At 43.0% G+C, this 22,604-nt stretch overlaps 1 protein-coding gene across 1 annotated transcript; it reads right to left on the reverse strand.

Annotated features, from left to right (window-relative positions):
- Nucleotides 1–9,342: 9,342 nt before the first annotated feature.
- cyp26c1 (cytochrome P450, family 26, subfamily C, polypeptide 1) lies at nt 9,343–14,692 on the reverse strand. The gene is made up of 6 exons (XM_073482209.1): nt 14,486–14,692; nt 12,921–13,145; nt 12,014–12,289; nt 11,632–11,790; nt 11,090–11,485; nt 9,343–9,687 (listed from the first exon to the last, which is right to left on the reverse strand). The coding sequence occupies exons 1-6, from the start codon at nt 14,690–14,692 to the stop codon at nt 9,343–9,345; spliced, it is 1,608 nt and encodes a 535-aa protein (XP_073338310.1).
- Between the last annotated feature and the right edge of the window lie 7,912 nt (nt 14,693–22,604).

Raw genomic sequence — 22,604 nt, forward strand, 5'->3', positions numbered from 1 at the left:
TAGATAATCTAGATTAAACCGTATTCTCAAAATAGCAATTTCTGACTAAGACATGTGGGATATGCTGTTGTTACTCAAGTTTAAAGAGCAGCCTTTGGACAGTGCATCCAGAATATGCCTCTTAATTGGGGTACTCATCAATATTTGTCATTCAAGACTGCTTAAAGAACATCTGTCAGATGGGTCCCATCAATGTATCTAATGACTTGCAGGATGTGGTGCACCATTTTAAATCCACTTCTTATGCACCAAAACTGGTTAGCAATAATGCAATACTCACCGCAACTACCTAACCTGCATCTTCAGAAGTGCAGATGCGCGTACAGTGACATCCTGAGGTTGTGTGGTTCTCTCTATCATCGAATACAATGTTGTGAAAGATCTGCAGGACAGTCCCAACATTCATGCTGCAAAGTCTCATCCAGTCCCTCCACGTAGTCCACGGTGGCATTAGCTGCCTGTGGCGTAAGTTATATGCATCAGAGTCTGTTCTCATGCATAAAAGAGAAAAGCTCAAAGAACACGGTTTTGCAAAACCTGGAGACGGGAGTTAACGAGGGTACACCAGAGTATGCACAGCTGCATATCAACGGGAATGTTAGTGGCATGAAAACAGCTTAGTTGAAGATCAGAATACTTTGTTCATGTAAACGTAGTCAGTGATTCACCTTCAGGTCATAGTGTTCTTCACTGAACTAGTTTGTGACCACATCTAACGGTAAAAGTGTTAATTTATCACGTGGCACACATGAACATCTCTCTAAAGGTCTTCATGATGCTACACTGTGTGTAGTACATGCATAGACACATGTTTACTGTTGTGTAGTCAATAAACCACAGAGGAATTTGACAGAAGAAGATCCTTACTTTCACCTTTTTCCAGAAATAATTGTCAGACGAAGCCCATCAAGATTTGTTAGTCCAGTAAAATAGTTTTGGAAAAGTTATTTTGCTCCAACACTGATTTTTAAATTTGCTCATTTGGTGGCTCCTTGTAAATCCTGGAGCAGCTGTGAGTATTTCCAGGTGAGGGTTACATGATTGTTAATATAATGTTTAGCTGTGGCTGAAGAACAGACCAGGTAGTCCATGTAAAATCTCTAGAACACTCCAAGAAGGTCAGAGGTCATGGTCAGCCTGAGGGGAGACAGTCTTGGTCAAGGACACTGCAGCGGGGCAGACAGGGATTTGAACTTGTGACCCTCAGGCTGAAGGTTCAGACTCTCCGCTCACATAAACATGAAGGTGAACTCCAAAGTGTCCAAAGTGAACGCAGGGTTTTGCCTTCCTGTGTCTGGCCTTGTTTCTGTCTGTCTCTGAACTCTGCAGGCGGTTTTTAGCTCGTCCTCCTCCAGGCTGACGGCTGGAATGCTGACATAACAGATGTTGTCTGACAAAACCAATAATTATCTGCTGTACGGCTGTATGTCCATACCCACTCTTCCTCCTCCCTCTCCACATCCTCCTCCACCTCCTCCGACTGCTTCACCATCTACATTTCCTCCAGCTGGTCTCTGGCTCCGCTGTGAAAATGACATTTATCTTATATCCTAACTTCCAGCTAAAGCTTCTGCAAGCTGGTTCACCAAAATACCTCCATAATGCATCACTTCCTTCTCGAGGTATTTGGTCGTGGGATTACTTTTTTGTTTTATTCGGCAGAGTTTTAACATATCTTGCTGAGATTGAATGGAATTTGAGTTGTGCACAGCAAAAATTCAAATCAAATCGAAAATGTCAATGACTCTGCAGAAACTGTGTCCCTGTGACTGTGAATAATCCCAACACACTGTCAGTAGTTATTATGAGGACTATTTCTTTGACACAAGAAGTCATGAAATTGATTGGAAACTGTCTTTACAATGCTAAACTTTGAGGAAATGAACTGCTTATAAATTATGTGCAATTTAAGTTTGCTGTGCCACTTTCACTAACCTCATGAACGATCTGCACCAAGGCAGCGACCAGGGTTCAAGTCTCATAATAAGCTAACCCCAAAGCTAACCAAGTAGTTTTGGTGCCTTTTATTTTGAAAGTGTAAGTGCACGCTTCACTTTTGCTATTGCTAACTTGACCTTGGAGTTGTTTTCATGTGTAGGCGAGGCCGATCTTTAGCATGACGCAGTGGATTGGTGGATGGTTTGATGGAGATGTTCAGATGGTTCATTCATGAGGCTTTAATCCAGAAAACCAAGGACTAGTTAGAAACACGACTCAATCCCTATCTAATGTCAGCAGTGACAGTTACAGGAAAGCAGTTGTTTCCAGTGAAACCATGATGTCTTCCTGAACCTAACCGAGAAGTTTTTGTTGTTTTGATGCCTTTATTTTGAAAGTGTAAGGGTATGATGCTTTGACATAGTCGGACAAAATGGATCCGACACGGTGGAAGAGTGGTGTCATTTCTTGTTGCCACCTGAACTTTGTTTTTTTCAACGCGGAGGAATAAACAAAACTAAATCAAGCTTACTGATCAGCACTAGTTTCAGCAGTGACTCACGTTTCTCTGTGTTCGTGTCATCGCCGCTACGTGACCAGATTTCCCCGAAAGTCTTGTTATAAATAAACCTGACCTGACTTTGTTTGTCGAGGTGGGCGGATCGCTGTAACGCACCGCTGGCCCGAGTCAGTTAGTTAATTTTTCTCTAAGGACCGCTCTTTTACCTCATTATAATAATTAAGTGCTCTCCCAACGACCTGAAACAACCGTTTAGAGAAATCATTATTGATGTGTATCTTTTGTTCCTCAACCAGAACACGAGCGACACGAGTCCAGAGAGGTGAGGAGGTCGGGTTCAGGCAACGTGTGAGGGGCTACAAAATGCTGCCAAATGATTGTTGTCTTTTTAAATATATTTTCATATTTTGTAATAGAGAATGAACTGAAATTAAGAATAATCCTTTTCTCTAAACTGAAAATGATTATTTTAATGCTCCACGTCCATTCCTCTAATCAAAGTAAATGCCTTTGACTCTGTTTATTCATTTTAGCTGCTCTACATTTAGATTAACCTTCTTTTGTCTTGAACAAATTGCATGACAACAAAGCAAACAGGTGATCCACTGTGACCTACTTTCTTTCGGTAAACCTCCTTCTTGAACGAAACTCTTTGTGGCACTAATGAGCAAGTGAGCAGCTCCACAGAGATCACAACACAGCACCAGACATTTCAGGAAAATCCAGAAAAGTTCTTGCTTCTTACAGTCGATCACCAAAAAGGATCATGCACACACTGTGTTTAATTCATTCAACAGACAACTGCCGCGATTATTTGTGTTTTTGTGCCTGCCAAGTGTGAAACCTATTTCTTTTAAGAGGTCACAAAGCAAAAAAGTGTAGCTTTCATCCATAATTTAAAATCTGAATCAATCTTAAATTTGTATGTCTTTTGGCACCACAGGTACAGAATCTACACAACATGATGTCACTGATATTTCAGCCTCTCATCAGAAAAACATTATTTTAACTTACTAAAGTATTTAAGTTAATGGAGGTACATGCTGTAATTGAAGTTTTGTAGTTACTTGAACACCAACAATGTTTTCCTGAACCTAACAAAGTAGTTTCAGTGCCTCAACCTAGTGCATTGATGCCTGTCAGCAGCCGTGGTTACATGAACAATATTTCTTTAATCCGATTGAAATCAATCTGATTAGAAATTCCAACTAAACTGTTTAAATAAGATCAGATAAGATGTGTTTACACGCCTCAAAGCATTTAAGCATTTCCAAGACGTTCAACAATCCTTAAATCTTTAAAGATCTCAAACTAAAAGTTGTATTAGCCAGAGAACAGCTTTGTTTTGCTCCCCCCCATGTTTTCTGTCCCTCCTGGAAGCGATGTCATTTAGGTACGGTAGGATATGTTCCTCAAGGAACCCATGTTACTATTAATAACATTAATGATTATGTAAGATTGCAAACAACCCATTTTGTACGTGTCCTCACTTTAGATTTTGTGAAGCTGTCGGTGTTTTGCAAGTTGTAGGCGAAAATGGAGACATCAATCTTTGGACTAAAACAGACTGAAAACACATATTCAGAAGCTAAATATTGGTTACTTTGGATGGATGATTCTAATTTTGCAATGCGACAAAGCTCAGTGAACATATCTGGCAGAGTGTATCTGCTTGCTCAGGATGAATGAACTGCTGGTGGTGCTCCACAGCTGCCAGAGTTTAACTTCGGTCCGTTTTTATTCCTGAAGTCACACAATGAAGCCTGAAAGGTCCCTGACACTGACTCAGCACATAAATGGCAACGTAAACTTTCAATTACAAGCACGAAAAAGAAAAACCACCGAGATTGCAGCGTTGTGGTTTTTCCTGTGACAGCAGCAGCGATGAAAATAAACTTAAAGAAAACACAAGCTGGAGGTAAAATATCTGGACACACACGCACCGGCTGGCCGGGGAACTGATGTAGGCCACCGAACGCTTTATCCAAGTCACCATCTGACCCCGTTCTCTCCCTCATTTTGCAAATTGGTGTCTCTTATCGTGCCCAAGAACTGCCTTTGAACCAGAAAACAAGCAAATAAGAGGAGGAGGCAGGAGAGCTGTGCAGTGGAAAGGTTTTTATAGCTCAGAGGGAGAGAAAAAATAGATTTGATGAGACGGATAAAGAGATACACATCATGAATCACCGTCTGTTTTGGGATGTTTTCTTTAGTTTCCCCTCTTGTGTCCATCACTCATTCACAAGTCCAACAAATGCAAAGTGACAATGAACAAAGAAAACTACATTGAGGACTGCCTGTCCCACCTGTCCTCCTCTAGATTTTGACTACCTTTGCTGTCTGGACTTTTCTCTGCCTGCCATTGTTGCTCACCTTTTTTGGATTTTGTATGTTCTGTATATTTATCATCAGCTTCATTTAAGTTCACTTTTGTTTCGTAGTCCACAAAACATTTCTGGAGCTTCACAGCAAAACAGAGTTGCAGCATTCTGCTAAGCAACTGAAGCAGCTGGAGACTTGATTTAAAATGTTTAAAAAAAAACACAATAAAACATGAAATGGCTCCATACAGCTCGTCCAGAACAATCCAAGTCATTAGACACTTGACTGGGAATCCTGCTGTGTTTGGAGGACTGAAACTGCAAAAATCAAAAAGAAATAAAGAAATCCAAGGCTCAATAAATGAATTACTTTGCCAATAAATGCAAAATAATGTTGAAAATAAATATAGGAATTAATTTACACAATGCTTTGCTTCTGTATTTATTTACATTTGTATTAATTCACCTAATTATTTCCTTTCATTACATTCATGTATATATTTACCTTTTCATTTCCCCCATATTTCCTTCCACAAACGTATATATTTATGTATTTTCTTCTGTCATTCAAAGCCCAATACCTGATATATCACTATAGCAGGGAAAAATATAAATCAATATACATGTTTTTCACATTTTCAGTAGTCACTGCAGACTCAAAGAGTTAGAATGAGTGTGTTGTGTTGAATTGGGGCCCAGCTACAACATGGACATACTCTGGCCTCTCCAGCCCATAGTGGGAGCTAGCGAGTGTGTTAGACTTCATTGTTGCGTCAGTTGTATAATGCACAGCGATGACTGTTGTGTTGTCTTATGTCGAGTTGCGACCCCTCTTTGGTTCCCATGCACCCTCCCATCAGCTGACCGGTGGCTGACCTGCGCAGGCGGTGGCACCGGAGTGAACTCTGGTTCAAAACGTCGCAGCGTTCACAGTGACTGAACGTCCATCAGATAACGACCTTGGCAGAGCTACGAGGCCCTGCAGCGGACATAATTAGACCAGGCTCTTTGTGTCCTGTTAATTTTCTGCCACATAGCTTCACCCCATTCTCTGCCTGTCAATGAAGGCGGCAGGTGGAGGCTGGAAATGCCGCGTGACCTCAGCGATGACCTCAGAAGTGGCCTCAGCGGTGACCTCAGCGGTGACCTCACTGTCAGTTTTGCCTGTAATGAGGTCAAGATATGAAGTTGTATTGTTATCAGGTTGTTGTTAATACTGCTATAAACACTACAACAGCAGTCCTGGAGGCATCCACAGTGTTGCTCTTTGCAGAAGTCTGTTTCCAGGTCAGTTTTTGATGGATTCAGTTTCTGCGATATCACGTTTGGCTCTCAATTGCGGCAATAAACTCTGATTGATGCCTTTGACTGGCTTCCTCTCTATACTAGCAGTTGCTGAGGCTTATGGGTATTGTAGTATTAAGAATCAGCTGACATACCAAACTGACAACACAGCCTCCGAGAAGACCGAGGCCAGTATGACGACAGGGAGTACAGTACCTAGGTGGTCTTCTTGCGAGTTAGCCTGCATGCTGCACGGCTACGAGCTAAGTGACTGCAGCTACATTTGCAGCAGCTATTAGTTTCTTCAGCAACAAAGCTACTGCTGTCTGTGTGCAGTGTCCTTATACACAATGTTGAGCCTCTTGTGCAGTGAAAATGTAAGACGTGATAAGTAACAAGCATTGTGGGCATTTTGTTGTTGCATAGACTCAAAGATTTAAAATACGGCTCTGGTGAAAAGACACTAAAACTTTCTTCATCGACTGTGGTCTCCGTGTTTACGACATTTATGCTTGATGCTCAAACGCAGTCGAGTGTTTCCCAGATTAGCCGACTTTTAATGTGAAGATGCTGACCGTATTATCATCACCATCTTATTGCTTCTGTTTACATTCACCCTGAAATAACTGTACATATGTTAATGTTTCATGAAGGAGTTCAAACCTTCACTCTGTGTTTTATAAGGACAAATAAATCACCTTAAACCTTGTCCGACTTCGTTCCAATAACCTGACACAGAATTAAATTAATTCTTCAAACCTGCGAATGAAATATTATCAAGAATTATAAAAAAATGTTGCACAACCCCACAGGAACGTTATCAGCCTTCCAGATTTAGTTCAAACATATTGAACATGTTGAAATTGTTAAAAAGCAAGATGTCACACTCGAACGACAACCGTGTTTATCATCTTCTAATTTACTCTTTACATCAACTGTACAGCAGCTACATCTGATACACTCAGTGAATGCATTAACAGGACAAATATATACAGACTCCTTAAAGCGGAGAAAGTGCTATCTCCTTCCACGAATCCATCCGTACGTAAGATTTCACAGCGCGTCTATTAGGCTTCAAGACCGACACAGAAACAGTCCTAAAATTAGACCATTAATAATAAAAATAACAATAAAAATAATAATAATAATAATAATAATAACGTTACTTTCAATATATGCTGCTCTAAACAATGAAAGATTTCTATGTTCTAGCAGTGAAACAAGGTTTGATGGACAGTCCTTTACATTACAGGTTAGTGTCTCTATCTATTCATAATTACAGCAAATATTGTTACAGAACGAGTAAAAGTTCAATAGAAATTATACATCTGCATTTTAAATACAGCTTATTCAGAATGCTACTTCATTTGATACACACATGATAGCACTGTTAACAATATATATTACATTCATATTTAAAAAAGACAAACTGAACCATTTGAATGATGACTTGATGCCATATGTGTCAAAATCAAGTGCAAGTTCCATCAGTGAAGGTGTTTCTGTGGAGATCACTGCAAAACCTCAAGAAGAACTGGATGTGGCTCCAGGTTCTCCTGCCTCCAACATGGGTCCTGACATATTTTCCAAAAGCGTTCAAATATTTGTCCATTGCAGATGGCTGAATTTCTGGCTCGAGTAAGGTTCTGATGAGAACTGTCACAGTTTTCTTTCGATTGAATGAATCTTTCTGTTGCTCCACAGAGCTAGCAGGCATCCAGTGCCTTGCTCACAGGCTGCTCAGAAAGACAAGCCCTGGTTAAAAGATATAAATAAAGACAACTGAAGGATCGAAGAACAAGAGAACACAGAATTGGTTTCCAAGACTGTTAGCCATGTCTGCAAATCATCTGGAAGAATTTTACCATATGCATTTTTTTAAAGTGAGTTTTCAAAATTGCTGTCTTTGAATCTTAAAACTCCTGCAGTCATTATCTTCTTACCCCGCATGTTTAAATGAAGTCAGGTGACATTTCGTAGTCAGCAAAATATTTCTGTCGTTGCAGCATTCTCCTAAACAACAGAAGTAGCCGGAGAAAAAAACAACCAAAATATCTTCTGCTGTGATCCGAGTCTCCAGAAGCCCCGAGATCCCAAACTGATCTGAGAAGACATTATTTGCACCCTCACCCACTTCAGACGGGACGGGCACTAACACCTTTATATTAGCAGCTGCAGTGAAGATTTCATTTTTTTTAAAAAAGGTTGTAAATCACGTCTTTTGAAATCAATTTGGGATCTTTGGGTTTCTGGAAACGTGGATTGTGTTTGGAGCCAATTTGTGTTTCTTCAGTTTAAATAATTACCCAGCTACTTCAGTTGTTAAGCAGATTGCTTCAATGCTGTTTTGCTGTGAAGCTCCAGAAATGTGTTGGGACAACGAAACTTCACTGGAGGTCATTACACAATGACTGAATTTTCTGGTACAGGGCACCAAGCTGTCATCTTTAAACCACTCTAAGTGTGTATCACAACAAAATGGTCCAAACCATCGCTCGGAGTTTTGAGTTGCATGTTTGTCTCTGAAACCAAGAAACTGAAGCTAAGATGGCTTCTTTGAAAGACTCTCTCTCCTTTCTGTCTGCAGTAGATGTGATGATGATTTCAGTAAAATGAACTTGAAGTCTGTTCGGTAGGCACTTGTTGTATGCAGGTCAAATCTGGCCTCTCCAGCTGAAGGTGAGCTGAGAAAAGTCCTGCAGAGCTCATTTCTCACTGATGCACATTCTGTCTGGATGTTTCAATAAGTTAATGTGCATTTACAGACTTCTGAGAGGCGACAGAAAATGACATCGCTGCAGATGAGTGTGTTTCAGTCTACCTACACCACCCTGAAGACAAAACTTTCTGTTTCTGAGGTGTACATGCAGTCCATTCAGCAGCAGCACGGGAAACCCGGTTCTTCTGTTTGAAAATAAGCAGAGAGAAGGCTGCAGGCGTTTCTCACAGATAAACACGGATACATTAATAACTTAAAAATGCATGAAAAGAAAAGTAAAAGTTGGGAAAGGATTTTTAAAGATAATGCAGGTGAGCACGTCAGGTACTTGTGCTACAACAGAAAGTGGTTTCTTATCAGTTTGGACCACACCACTGAAGAGATGATGAAGTGCTCCAAATCAGCACCCCGTCTTCATGTCCAAAGGGGGTCTGAACTGCACCATCAGGCCCAGCCAGGTGGTTCTGTCTCCTTTCGCAGGCTCAGAGAGTTTTTCCCAGAAGCACATTGAAGGTTAAAATGCCTCTTGGGTGAGTCTTTAGGAAAAGTCTGTACAGTATCTAAAGCGGGTAGTTGTATGAGAAGTGGACGTGCAGCCCGTTCACCGGGTGCACTATCGGGACCGTCTGCATCTTGGGAAAGTTCTCTGTGGCCAGAGTCCATTTGCAAGTCCCGATCAGCTCCACAGCCAGAGTCTTTAGGATGATCTGTGCAAGTTCTTTCCCTACGCAGCTCCGCACGCCGCCGCCGAACGGAACGTAGCTGAACCGAGACGACCGACTCTCCTCCCGGTCTGGGCCGAACCGGTCTGGGTCAAACAGCTCCGGGCTCTGGAAGACCGCTGCGGTCTCATGAGTGTCCCGGATGCTGTACATTACACTCCAGCCTTTGGGGATCTGGTAGCCCTGTGAGATTAGGACAGAACTCCATTAATATACACGCACAGGACAAAAAAGATGATTTTTATTACGTATAAAACTTTTTCTCGTTTGGTTTTCAGCTTCGTGTTTTCATTCATTCATTCGTTCCATTAATCCAGACTTCATTATAACCTAATCCCAATAACTTCTGCAGAGTTGGGATTCCTTGTTTGGGCTTTCAGGACGACGCACTTGAATGAACAGGAATAATTACATTTCCAATGCTGCAATTACTTCTCAGCTATAGGAGTTTATATCCGGGCCTCAATCAGCCTTTTGCAATGAACAGGGTAAACTGGGGGCACGCTGAGGGCAGGGAAGGGGCATTTAAGGACGAGGGATGAGGGCATGTAAGGGCAGTTTCTCAGCAAAGGCCACGCAACTCCATGTGAACGTTTTTGTCTGGCACAGCCCAGCCAGGCGTGCTACGCAACAGATGGACTGAAACAGAATGAAATTGACGTGAGATTTAGTTTTCCTCCAGCCTGAGGATGTAGTTCATGACACATCTGAAGAAGAGCTTGTGCCCATCACACATGGAGGTAAATGTTCAGAAGAAAATTATAGTGTGCAGGCTATTTTGAACTATCTTTGGAGGATATTTGCAGACTAAAATTCCCGATTTCACACCAAGAATTTCGATGAATGTTGAAATGTTTTCGGGGTTAGGGTTCCACCAAAATGTTGCATGTGTTGTCAGTTTACCCCGGCTTTTTTAAAGAACATCAGGGACGTTCATGTCATGTCTGCATCTCCACAACCAGAAACAAGGAGTTTGGTGATGTACATGTATGACTCACAGTTTTGCAGAAAAGTTTTTTGCACAAAGCTGCAGGGTTGCACATAATTCAAACAGATTGGTTGAAGTTGCATTAACTGTTGAGACCGCGACTTTGCACCTTCCACGAGAAACTGCCTAACACGCTTGGATGTGCACCCCTTTATTAACTTTTTTTCATTAATTAATAAAAGATCTCACCAATCAATGAAACTGCTCATTGTACATGTCAATCGACAGTAAAGCAGCACCACCAATCCTCCAGGAATGGACCCGTACTGTGAGGTGATTTTGGTGCAGTGGCCAAAAAAAGCATTTCAACTGGAGTCATCGTCTGCAGCTCCAGGAGGAGGTGCACGGAGTGGTTGTAATTGTCTTTTATTTATCTAAAAACAATTAGAACAAGTATTTTGTACTTGTTACTGTAAGTTTATGAGATGGTCTTTGTAGCACCTGTTCTGTAGATTTCTCCCTGCATGGTGCCATGTAGCTTTGGAAAGAAGCTAAGATTTCAATTCTTTTGTAGCTGAAGGAAATATATGACGTCCTCAGTACTTTAATCACAGGAGAAAGAAAACCCACATATGAAGAGCAGAGACTTGAACTTACATCTAATTCAAATGTCTGCAGGGCTGTCCGATAACCTCCGGAGACCGGCGGCAGGAAGCGGAGCACCTCTTTAACAACACAGTCGACGTAGCGGAGCTGGCTCAGCTTGTCCAGGCTCAGATACGGTACATGAGACTGGGATTGTGGGAAACCATCGCTGTGGTTCTGGAGACAGCCTCCGTTCAGCAGGCAGCTTGTCTCGGTGTCGGCAGCGTCCTCCTCCTTCTCCGTGGCGACACTGAATGGGCTGTTGGACTCGTGGCCGAGGCCCTCGGCCTCCAGCTCGACTCTGGCCCTCTCCACCACCGCTGGATGGCGGAGGAGCTGCAGAATCAGCGATGTGGAGGCGCTGGCTGTCGTGGAGTGAGCGGCGAAGATCAACTCCACTGCTGTTTCCTGCAGAGCGGAGAGACGGAATGATATGTCATTTTAATTTAGGTTTACTTGAAATTCGATGTGATGTCTTGTGTGTCCGTATCTTAAAAGTTGTGTAGTCTGATCCCATCAAAACTAATATCACTACTGTCGCTTCACTCTGGTACCTTGAGCTCCTGGATGCTGAGCTCATGGCCGTGCTCCTTGGAACTGGACAGCATGTAGTCGAAGGCGTCGTAGTATTCCTCCTCCGCCTGCTGCCGCTCCATCTTTTCCTCAATGATCTTCTCCATGTTGGCGTGAAGGATTTCTCTGGCTTTGATCCCCTGGACAGAGAACCAAAATGTCAATAAAGCCAGCAAAAATGAACCTAGTGGAGATATGCAGTTCTAAGTATGGTTTTTAATAAAATCTATGACATGCCATGGTCCATGGAGCGTTTGTATAGAATGACCCATGTAGAAATTCACCCAGAGAAAAGGGCAGCACATTAAAAGCTTGTTAAAAGTGTATAAAGATGAATAAACTGGCTTCTTCGCGATCTCTCACCTTGCGGAGCCCACTGAGCGGAGCGTCTATGGGCAGCGAGAACAGGTTGTTCATCAGCTGCTCGAAGATTTGTGCCAGGTAAACTATGCGCTCCTCCTCCATCTGCAGGCCGAGCAGGACCTTGATGGCGATACGAAACGTGAGCGACCTGGCGGCGCTGTAAACGTCGATGGCGCCTGGCTCTGAGCACCACTTGGCGATTTCAGACTTGACGACGTCCTGCAGCCGGGGCAGGTAGGACTCCAGAGCCCCCCGGCTAAACACTTTGGCCAGGATCTTGAAAGGATGAAGGAAACAAAGAGAGAGGAGTCATAAAAAGTTATAACCTTGTACACGACAGTCAACACCTCTCAGTACTAAAGAGGAGGACAGGGTGGGGTGGGTGAGGATGTAGAAGATACAGGAGATAAGACAGGACAGGGTGGAGAGGTTTGTCTTCATCTTCGACTTTGATTACAGCGGACGAGCTGTATGGAGACATTTTATGTTTTTTTGGTTGTTTTTTCCGTTTTAAATGAAGTCTCCAGCTGCTTCAGTTGTTTAGGAGAATGCTGCAACTCTGTTTTACTGTGATGCTCCAGAAATGTTTCGTGGACCACATGTTTTCCTCGCCCTCATGAAGTGGATTTTGTGCCAAAATCTAACCAGATCAGATGCGTCAGCATTTTCAAAACATAGAATTTAACCTAAGTTCCAACATAAAGAAATCTCATTTGCAGAAATATACATTGCCCAGATTTATTCTGGTGTTTGGGCTGCATCTTAAATAATAAATGTTTAACTTTCCTCCATTTTGCCTCCACTTAGCGCTCCCTGTTTATTTGCCAGATGACAATCCTCGAGAGCAGAAACAGTCTTAACTCTTTGGTGCACCATCTTGTGTTGACCTCCACTGATCATTTCCTACCTTTCTCTTCTTCTTGTGCAGATCTCCGATGGAGTTGACCAGCGTGTTGGGTCCCAGGATGATGCGGGTGCTCTGGGGCCACTGTGTGCACACCAGGCTGTGCTCGCCCAGCAGGATCTTACGGATGTTTTCGGCCCCCGTCACCCTGATGACGGGTTTCCCCAGCAGGTGGGTCTTAAAGACGTTGCCGTGACGCTCTCTGCGCGAGATGTGGAAGTTGGATCCCTGAACAGCGGAGAGAAGAAGAAACCCGGATTAGTCCAGTCGGCAGCTTTTTCTGTAAAGATACGTTTGCATTTGTATGTCATAGCTACCATATAGACATTCATACACGACGTCTCACATCAAGTTCACATTAAATGTTTATGACCTGACTTTTATATCAGGAGATGGAGAGGACGGTGGTGGAGCTGCCAAGTCAGTGACCACAGTTTGAGACTGTTTCAACATCTGTGAGCTTGAAAACACTGAATATTTTTAAACCTCAGAACATTTCCCAGCTGTGTTTGTGGCGACAAAACATGATGTTTTCCTAACCAAGTGGTGTTTGTGCCTAAACCTCACAAGAGCATAAGAAACGTTAAGTTTCAACATAGCTCTGGTTCGTGGGCTGAATTGTGCCTCTCCAGATTTCACTTCACTATTCAAAAGTTCCCCATCTGTTTTTTGGTCCAGTTTGTTTGGTTGCTGGTTCACAGGAAACTCAAAAATAACATTCATTGAAAGAAAAAGTTTCTACATTTGGCAAGAAACAAGTTTTTTATCTTCTTTGAGTGCAAATCGTATCCCTCTATTTTCACTAGAGCTACTATTTACATGATAAAAAAGCCTTGTTATCTCGGCTCGATGATTAAAGCCTGACCAACATGTTGGTTATCGATATTTACCTCGTACATATTTATCAGTGTGAGCCGATATAAAAACTTCTTTTAGAGATAATAATGCAGAAAAAAGAATGTTCAGGTTCATTTATAATTGTTACAGTCACAGTGAAGTTTATTGTTAAACTGTGAAAACGTGTGTGTGTGTGTGTGTGTGTGTGTGTGTGTGTGTGTGTGTGTGTGTGTGGAGGATGGATGGATGTTTGGAAGGAGAGAGAGAGAGATGAAGGGATGAGAGAGCGCATTCCTCACCGCTGCAGAGGCAGACAGACGGACGGACAGGGAGGAGGCAGAGCTGGAAGAATTGAACAGAAAACGTCTGTTTTTTGCTCCGCAAGAAGGAATTACGCACCGAGCATCAAGTCCGCACACGCCGCATTAACAACAGAACTCAGCCTGCACAAGAATCCGCGGAGCTGCTCAAAGCTTCCCGCGCTCCCAGACACATCATCGATAATCTGATTATTAACACGTCCTGCAGCCATCCGGCGTTTAAAGCCTTTTAATTAAAAAAACCTGCAGGAGAATCTGATAAAAATCCACAAGTGACATGAAAAGAACCACACACACACACACACACACACACACACACACACACACGTGTGCGCAGGGGACTAACCTATATTTTGGAAAAGCTTGTAAAAAGTCAAAACTACCGCAGCCCAGACGTGTCAACTCTCTCACCTGGAACAGCCAGTGGAAAGTCTCCCCGACCAGCGGCCAGCCCATGGAGCCCTTCGGCAGCGGCAGGCTGCTCTCTTTGTCCCGGGTCAGGCTCCAGCGGAGGCTCCACAGCTGCCGGGTCAGCGCCAGCAGCAGGAGCGCGGACAGGACCGAGGTGAGCGCGGTGGCCAGGGCCGACAGCACCCCGAACTGGGCCAGGGGTAACATCTCCTCCGAGCCGGTCCGCTTCCCAGCATCCACCTGTGTCTGTGCGTAAAGGCGCGTGTGTCCCCGTTCAAAACTCTGTCGCGTAAATCTCCTCCGGCCAGTTTCTCCTCCTGCTGCCTCTTTTTCTTCTTCTTCTCTCCTGTAATAAACTCTGTCCACATACAGATAAAGGTGTTAGCTCAGTGCGGGCGGGTTTACCTGCAGCTCCGCCACAGAAAGCGGAGAAGAATGAATCCAGAGTCAGTCTGAACTCTTCTCTGGAGGCAGCCGCGCTTTTTACAGCTAGTTAGAGAACGATATTAGCAATAATCACAGTGACTGGACCTCAGCCTCCTGCTTCATTCAGACACATGCACTGATGATGCACTTGTTGAATACATTTTACAGTATTTTGTCTCGTTCTCCTTCCACAAATCAGAGAAAGAAAGTCTGTGTTTTAATGGAAACAGAAGAATTGATCTGTTCCTAACAGTCATCAGACCGGATGGATGCGCCTGCACACACTCATCTGACTGTGGATGAGCTTCATGAGAAACTCTCCTGTGAGGAAACTCCCCTTCATTCCGCTGCTCCTTCAACATGAGGAGTAGCTGTCAACTATTCCAAATAGTTTTACAGGTTTACATGCGCCGGCTTGTCTATTAGGTTATGCGCCTTTATAGGTACAGTTCAGGGGGCTCAGTCGCCCCCCGGGCGGCCCGAGGTTTATAGAGCAATGGCAATAAATCAGCTTTTTTTTAAAAAAAAACACACAGAAGAAGAAAGGTGGATTTGAATACAGTGGGCTGCAGTGAGGAGCGGATCAACAGCGCTGCTAAAGTAAACTAGAGGTGAGCGCAAAGTTAAATAAAGTCGTCACCAACTCACTTTCTCAGTGTGATAGAAGAAGTTTTCTCTCCGTATCGAGACTCAAACAGCGGACTCACCTCCAGCCAGCCTCCCGACAAGCGCTGAGGAAAATCCGTGTGCGTTAAAAGCAAAGTTTCCCCTCTCTTCTCTTCTCCTCCTCCGTCAGACCGGTGCCTGTTCCTCCACACTGAGCGGGGCTGCGGGGGGTTTTATAGAAGAGGCTGAGCGGCTTGATGCACCTTCAGCGGATGACGTTGGTCTGAATATGTTAAAGAGGCTCGATCATTCACGGCGCGGACCGGAGAGAGGAGTTTAGAGAAAGAAAAAAAAGTTTGGAGATCAGAGGAGAGAGAGAGAGAGAGAGAGAGAGAGAGTGTGTGTGTGTGTGTGTGTGTGTGTGTGTGTGTGTGTGTGTGTGTGTGTGTGTGTGTGTGTGTGTGTGTGTGTGTGGAGGCGGATGGAGGAAACTCGCAGGTAGCCAATCAGCCTGGAGACGTTTCAGAGTTTGGCGCACGTTTGAGGAGCGAGTTCACCGCATCCAGAGCGTCTGCAGGCGGCCTGTGAGTCCAGGAGGAGACCGGGAGGAGGAGAAACACGCACCGGCTGGATCGGGATTTTAAAATAGCAGCTTTATTTACTTATTTATTATTATTATTATTATTATTAATTTATTTATTGCACTTAATTAAGTTAGATTTTAGATTTCCAGCAAATATTCTAAACCTTCTCTGCACGTATTAAAGTCTCCTGTAGATAAATTAAACCAAAGTTTATTTTTTTAGTGACACGATGTTAAGACGGAAGGAATGTGCAGATTCATGTCTCTTGTTCATCAGAAGAAGCTTGTTGGAAATCATTCAGGAGATTTTAAAGGTCAAACAAAGTAAGATTACTTTTGGGTAATTCTTGCTTTTCTCCTCTGAAGCTTCCCGAGAAAGAAAAAAAGGCCTCATCCACATGAGATGGATTTTACGCACAGTCGTGCCGAGAGGCCTGTCCGTGCGTAATGTTATTTTATTGTTGATGTTTTTTATTTTAAAATAGTGTTTTCATTTTTAATCCACCAAACCTCCACGGTGTTCTTTCATCTCCTCACACTGTCTGCTCTGTAATCCGGGCACGTTCCCATTCTGGCTACTGGAGCGATGAAGATAAGTGGATGCCTAATTTCCCGACTGTCTGAGCTCTGTGTTGTGGCTGAGGATGACTCATGGATTTGGCCTTTTTTCATTTTCCGCAGCGTTTTTTAAGCTCACAAACAAAAAGCGTCAATTAACATACTTTGTGTTTGACACTTTCAATGTGTTGTGTGATTTGTTTCGGGTTAATGGAAGCTGAGAGTTTTGGACATGAGAGCCGGAGCCTGTGCGCGCGCACCAGCTGTTCTCGGTGTGTTTTTTTATCAGTTTGCATCTGACGGTGTTGACAGGAGACTGTTGGGCTTCACACCCTCAGTTAAAAGGAGGATTTCTGTGGCAGCAGGGAGATGCACTCAGCTTTAGGAGCTCATTTCTGCGCTTTTATCATTAAAAAAAATAATAATAATCACAGTTGTTTTGTGGAAACGCTGCAGATGTGATGAAGCTCCAACACAAACTGACTGTATGTCATTAAATATATATAAGACTGTGATTCATCTTCTAACAGCAGTCCAGGTTAATGATTTTTAAAATATGCATTTTAATAATTTAAAAATAATTCAAATAAAGCTCCTGAACAAAAATCGCACATTTTAATTTTTGCACCATTTTCTGTAAGAAAAAAGAGAAAATGCTGTGTATTATTTTTCTTTGCTTCTTCATGTTTGATCTTTATAATTTAAAAAAAAGTTAAATATTATATTCTCAGAGCCATAAATCTCCAGCTGACAGCCAGCAGCTCTGAGCTGTTTGGGGAATCCCCAAAGATCACACATCAAGATGAAGATAAGAAAAATGATCTCTCACATCAGCAGACGACAGCAGCTTTATTTCACAGAGATAAGAGATTATTTTATAATTTGAAATCCAAAAAATACCCTCACAGAGCCAAGAATGATAATTAATATCTTAATTTAATTTACAGGGGGGAGCTATGAAGAGAAAAACACAACATATAGCTGTTATATATCCAGAGAGGAAGAGCTGCAGAGGAAACAATCAGGAGGAAATAAATAAATAAACTTTCATTATTTTCTTTACAAAATTTGGTCTCAGAGTTTTGACAAACTGCAGCCAGTGTTGTGTGAAGTGTCACTTCTGTCTGATTATTTACGGTCGGTCCAACTTCCACCATCCCTCTTCTGGTCAGAGCTGCCAGTATCACACATTAAATACGTGCTGATACTTTTAGTTCTGGGGGATAAAGTCCAGCGTGTGTTAAAGATGGAGCGTCATGTATCTGCATGTTTGGACACATGTTTGGTTTTCAGCAACAATTTTCTCACACTGAGAATTAAAAAAATTAGTTTTGAAACAAAATCTCTCAGAAGATGCAAATATAATTATATAATTATTATTATTTATTTTTCTAACCGGGCTTTTAAGACTCTAATCGACAACTTGAGATGAACTTTGCTCTCTGAAGCTTTTTATTTGTGTGTTTGTGCCGACAGGTTTTTATTCTTTAATGCAGGCACCGATAATATTTGAGAAATTAAGTTCATTTCCTGCAGTTTAACAACTCTGACGTGATGAAACCCGTCACTGCTCACAACACAACTGCTCACTGAATCGGACCTTTCTCCTGATGTGTGGGTGTGAAAATCGTCTCAGTAACATCAGAAATAAAACTGATTTTATCTGGAGAGGCGGAAAGAAACAAAGTGTATTTACTCAACCACTGAAGTACTTGAGTATTTCCATTTTATACTTCTACTTCACTACATTCAGAAGCAAGTACTGAACTTTCTAGTGAACTACACTGGAACATTTTCCAGACATGTCGGTGGCGACAGAACAAAATATAATCTATAATCTTTTTACCTCAAACTAGTTCAAGTTGCTTCGTACATTGTCAACATTTATTCCGGGTTTCATATTGCTACTGAACATTAGTTTTAATTTTGTCATCAGATAAAATTACGTCCTAAAATTGAATTAAATGAGTCTTCTGACATTCAGGCACTGAGGTGTCCCTCTGGACACAGACACACACACACACACACACACACACACACACACACACAGTCCTGTCGTCCCATCACACCGTGCCGCTCTGCTCCGGACACTTAAAGGGCCATTCCTGCTAATCCTAATCCTGAGCTTTTAAAAGCTTCTGTAATGGAGATCTTTCCTCCTGCGACGGGCCCCCGGGGGCCGGCCGGGTTATTCTGCAGATCACATCTCTGATTTCAGCCGCAGACGCTCTGGAGACGACCGTCACCCAAAATAAATTCAATCTGATTCATTTTACTTCAAACAGAAGTGACGCCCCTCGCAGCGAGCGTCACTGATGTGAAGGTTACATCTGTGGGTGTGAAGGTGGAGATGCAGGTGAAGCAAAAACAGGAAGATCTGAATGGTTTCGTGTGATTATACTGCGATTAATTCAACATCCTCCTCAATCCAAATGTACACGTTAAGACCCTGACCCTCACCACGGCTATGCTACATGTGTCTGTTTCATACGGATCACATCAACGTTTCTGCAGTGGGGCGTATTTTAATGAACACGGGGACTTTTCCAGCCGTGTTTGTGTCATTTTACATCAGAACAGGATCTTTTCCCGACACTAACCAGGTGGTGTTTGTGCCTCAACCTAAGCAGAGCGTGAGCGTGAAACTGAAGATTCAAACATAAGGATGAGAACGTTTTTATCATATCTGCTACACATGAAACAGACAAACGTACAACACCAACATTTATTCAGGAGATGGGGTACGATAACAAACAAATATGTTTTACGTTGTGACGACTCTGAGCTTCGTCTCTGCCGAGGTTCAGGCACAAAAAGCACGTGGTCAGGGTGAGAAGTAGATCATGTTTTGGCTCAACATACCTGGTTCTGTGGCCACAAACACACCTGCAGACGTCTTCTTAAAAACATCCAGTGGTTTCACCCTTACAAATGTTGAAACACTGTCTTGAACACTGGTCTCTGGTTTGGCAGAGCGTGACGGGACACGTGTGGTAGAAACGTCAATATGTTACATTCACTCTGGTGACTGTCAGAAGGTGAAGACTTGGTGAGAAGGTGAGAATCAAGTTTAGGTTCATATTTAAAGGATTCTGTATAAAAATGTTCAGCTCACAATATTAACTCAACAGACAGACACACACACACACAGACACACACACAGACACACAGACAGACAGACACACACACAGACAGACAGACAGACACACAGACAGACAGACAGACAGACACACAGACAGACAGACAGACACACAGACAGACAGAGCATCGCAGCAGAGGAGGAGGCGTGTAGGAGCATGCTGCACACACACTCACTAAATATCAAGAGACACGTGCACATTTAGATAACACACACACACGCACACACACACACAGACAACAACACATCGCATTACTTGTTTGGTTTGTAATCACTTAATTACTTAATACTTAATTATCGTCTGAACTATTAATGACTGCTGCATATTTGACCTGTGAGTCAGAACTGAGGGATTTCTGTCAACAAAGATCAGGAATAAAGACTTTAATTAAAGGACCAAGCCGCTAAAACAACCATCTAAACGCCGTCCGACCCTGACGTACGCTTCCTGTTCGTCCTCGGTCATCGACTGTCCGCTGAGCTCCGGGCTGCTCATAGACTAATTCAGGTGTGTGAAGATGTCGGCCATCTTATCAGACAGCAGATCAGCCGGTGAAGTGTGTGTGTGTGTGTGTGTGTGTGTGTGTGTGTGTGTGTGTGTGTGTGTGTGTGTGTGTGTGTGTGCAGAGAGTAGAAAGTGCTGTAATGTAAACACTGGATGAACTGTGGCTGCTGTCAGCCCGAGGCAGCGCTGCACTGACAGTCTGAAGGCTTCACTTTGATCTGAGTGTGTATGTGTGTGTGTGTGTGTGTGTCTGTGTGTGTGTGTGTGTGTGTGTGTGTGTGTGTGTGTGTGTGTGTGTGTGTGTCTGTGTGTGTGTGTGTGTGTGTGTGTGTGTGTGTGTGTGTGTTTACAAATGTAGACGTGCGTTTAGATTTTTGAAGTTTTGTGAAGTTGTTCCTGTGTGTTTGTGACCCGTTGAGTTTTGAGCCATAGTGTGAATGTCCCTTATGTTTTGTGTGTGTGTGTGTGTGTGTGTGTGTGTGTGTGTGTGTGTGTGTGTGTGTGTGTAATTAGCGTAGCTGCATGCCTCTCTGGGTCATGGGTGTCTCTTCAGGTTTGATGCCGACAGAGTCTGACAGGTGCTAAAATCTGCTCCGAATCACCTCCTGCTACCTCAGGCTGACACACACACACACACACACACACACACACACACACACACACACCTCTGTATCTCCCTCCTGATGTTTTGCATACACATTTTCTGTCATCTGACATAATCTCTGTAAAAATGAATCCATGTGAAATCAAACCAGGATCGCACACTTTCTAACAGAAACGACACACAAAGTCTGTGGAGGCTAAATGTTTTCACATGTTACTCTGTGAACTGGATTTATCTGGACCGAACCAGAGGTGACTGTGGACACAAACCAACACTGTTCTGGTGACTTTAATTCAGTTTGTGTCCAGTTTGAATGAAGTGTGTTTCGACGATGAGTTGAAGCTGGTCTGAGTTCAGTCAGAGAGAGAAACGGTTGCATTTTTCTGTTTAGAAGGAAAATAGGTGTCAGAATATTTCCTTTCTTGATATTTAGTGAGTTTATTTTGTTGACTTATTAGACTCAGTAGTGAACTTTTACATCTCCCAGCTGAAACTACGGGGCTATCAGACACCTCTGGAGCTACAGAGTGGTGTAATAATAAAAAGCGCCGCCCCACTTCTCTCCAGATGAAGACGTATCTATAATGTAAAAGAAGTATGTATAATCTGCCGTAAAAAAGAATGGGGATTAAAAGTTAGTGGTGACGTATTTCCGGCTCAGGGCACAAAAGTCTTTCCCAGATCGAGTGGTTACAAGTTGTACATGCTCCTCTGCAGTACAGGAGGTTGTTCAGCACGTTTTTCCCAGATTTACACGACCCAGCTCATCTCGGTAGCTTAGATCTGTCCAGCTAACGTTATTACACATCCCACTGCTTTTCTTGCGAGACCCGTTTTATTCCACCTGCTTTTTCAAGCCTTTTTCAAAGTCTTCGCCAACTGCATGCAGAGATGCTTCATTTTGCTTTAACTGCCTCCTTTTTTTTCAAACATCATCAGACCCATCATGGACTCAGACTGATTTAAAGTATTTCTCAGAAAGGTTTGAGGCTGTTTTTAAATCCTGGTCCAATCAACCTTCACAGGTGTGGTGCAGCGTGGTGCAGACCTCGCTCCACGCTGGTTGTGTCAGTCGTTATCTCAATGTGGAGGAACAACAAGTGAAGCAGACGTTCGTCACGTCGAGTTAATCTGAGTTTAATTAAGACTGGAAGCTGAGACGATGATTTCATCTGTTTGTTGTGTTTGTCTCCGTCACGTCGACACGCTGCAGGAACATGACTGTAATGTTTAACACTCATGACCTCACATCTGTTTGATCTGAGTTGGACCGCACTAACTCACTTTTTTAATGAAGTAACGTGTCTGAATTGCTGTTATTTGTACAGAAAAGGAGGGAAAGTTGATATTATTGTTAGAATTAATGTCGCAGTATTTGAGTCGTTGGACTAAACGGACCCAAACAATCGGTCTTCTTGACGTTAAGTTAACATCTGACCTCAACAAACTCAGTTAAAAATTCAAAGAGCTCCACATTTCAAAAGCTTTCCTTCGGTCCATGACCCGCTGCAGCGGCCCGCTGGACGCAGACTTCCTGTCCTGTTGTAAGAAGTGCCAGTCAGGGGAGCGGCTGTCAATTTACAACGGAAGCGGTGTTTCGGATATTTTACACCGTCTTTCCTGGAAACCCAACACTGCAACGAGCAGCCGAGCAGCAGGAGGGAGGAGAGAGAAAGTTTTCACTCGTTCCCTGGAGAC

The sequence above is a fragment of the Pagrus major genome, chromosome 15, assembly GCF_040436345.1.
Source record: "Pagrus major chromosome 15, Pma_NU_1.0".
NCBI classification, from domain to species: Eukaryota; Metazoa; Chordata; class Actinopteri; order Spariformes; family Sparidae; genus Pagrus; species Pagrus major.

What these genes read in the sequence shown, in the direction of transcription:
- cyp26c1 (XM_073482209.1), bottom strand. Translation starts at nt 14,692, where the DNA reads ATGTTACCCCTGGCCCAGTTCGGGGTGCTGTCGGCCCTGGCCACCGCG. An exon ending in CTTTCCACTGGCTGTTCCAG is followed by an intron (nt 13,146 to 14,485) that starts GTGAGAGAGTTG and finishes TCCGCTGTTCAG; the next exon opens with GGATCCAACTTCCACATCTC. An exon ending in TCAGCATCCAGGAGCTCAAG is followed by an intron (nt 11,486 to 11,631) that starts GTACCAGAGTGA and finishes TCCGCTCTGCAG; the next exon opens with GAAACAGCAGTGGAGTTGAT.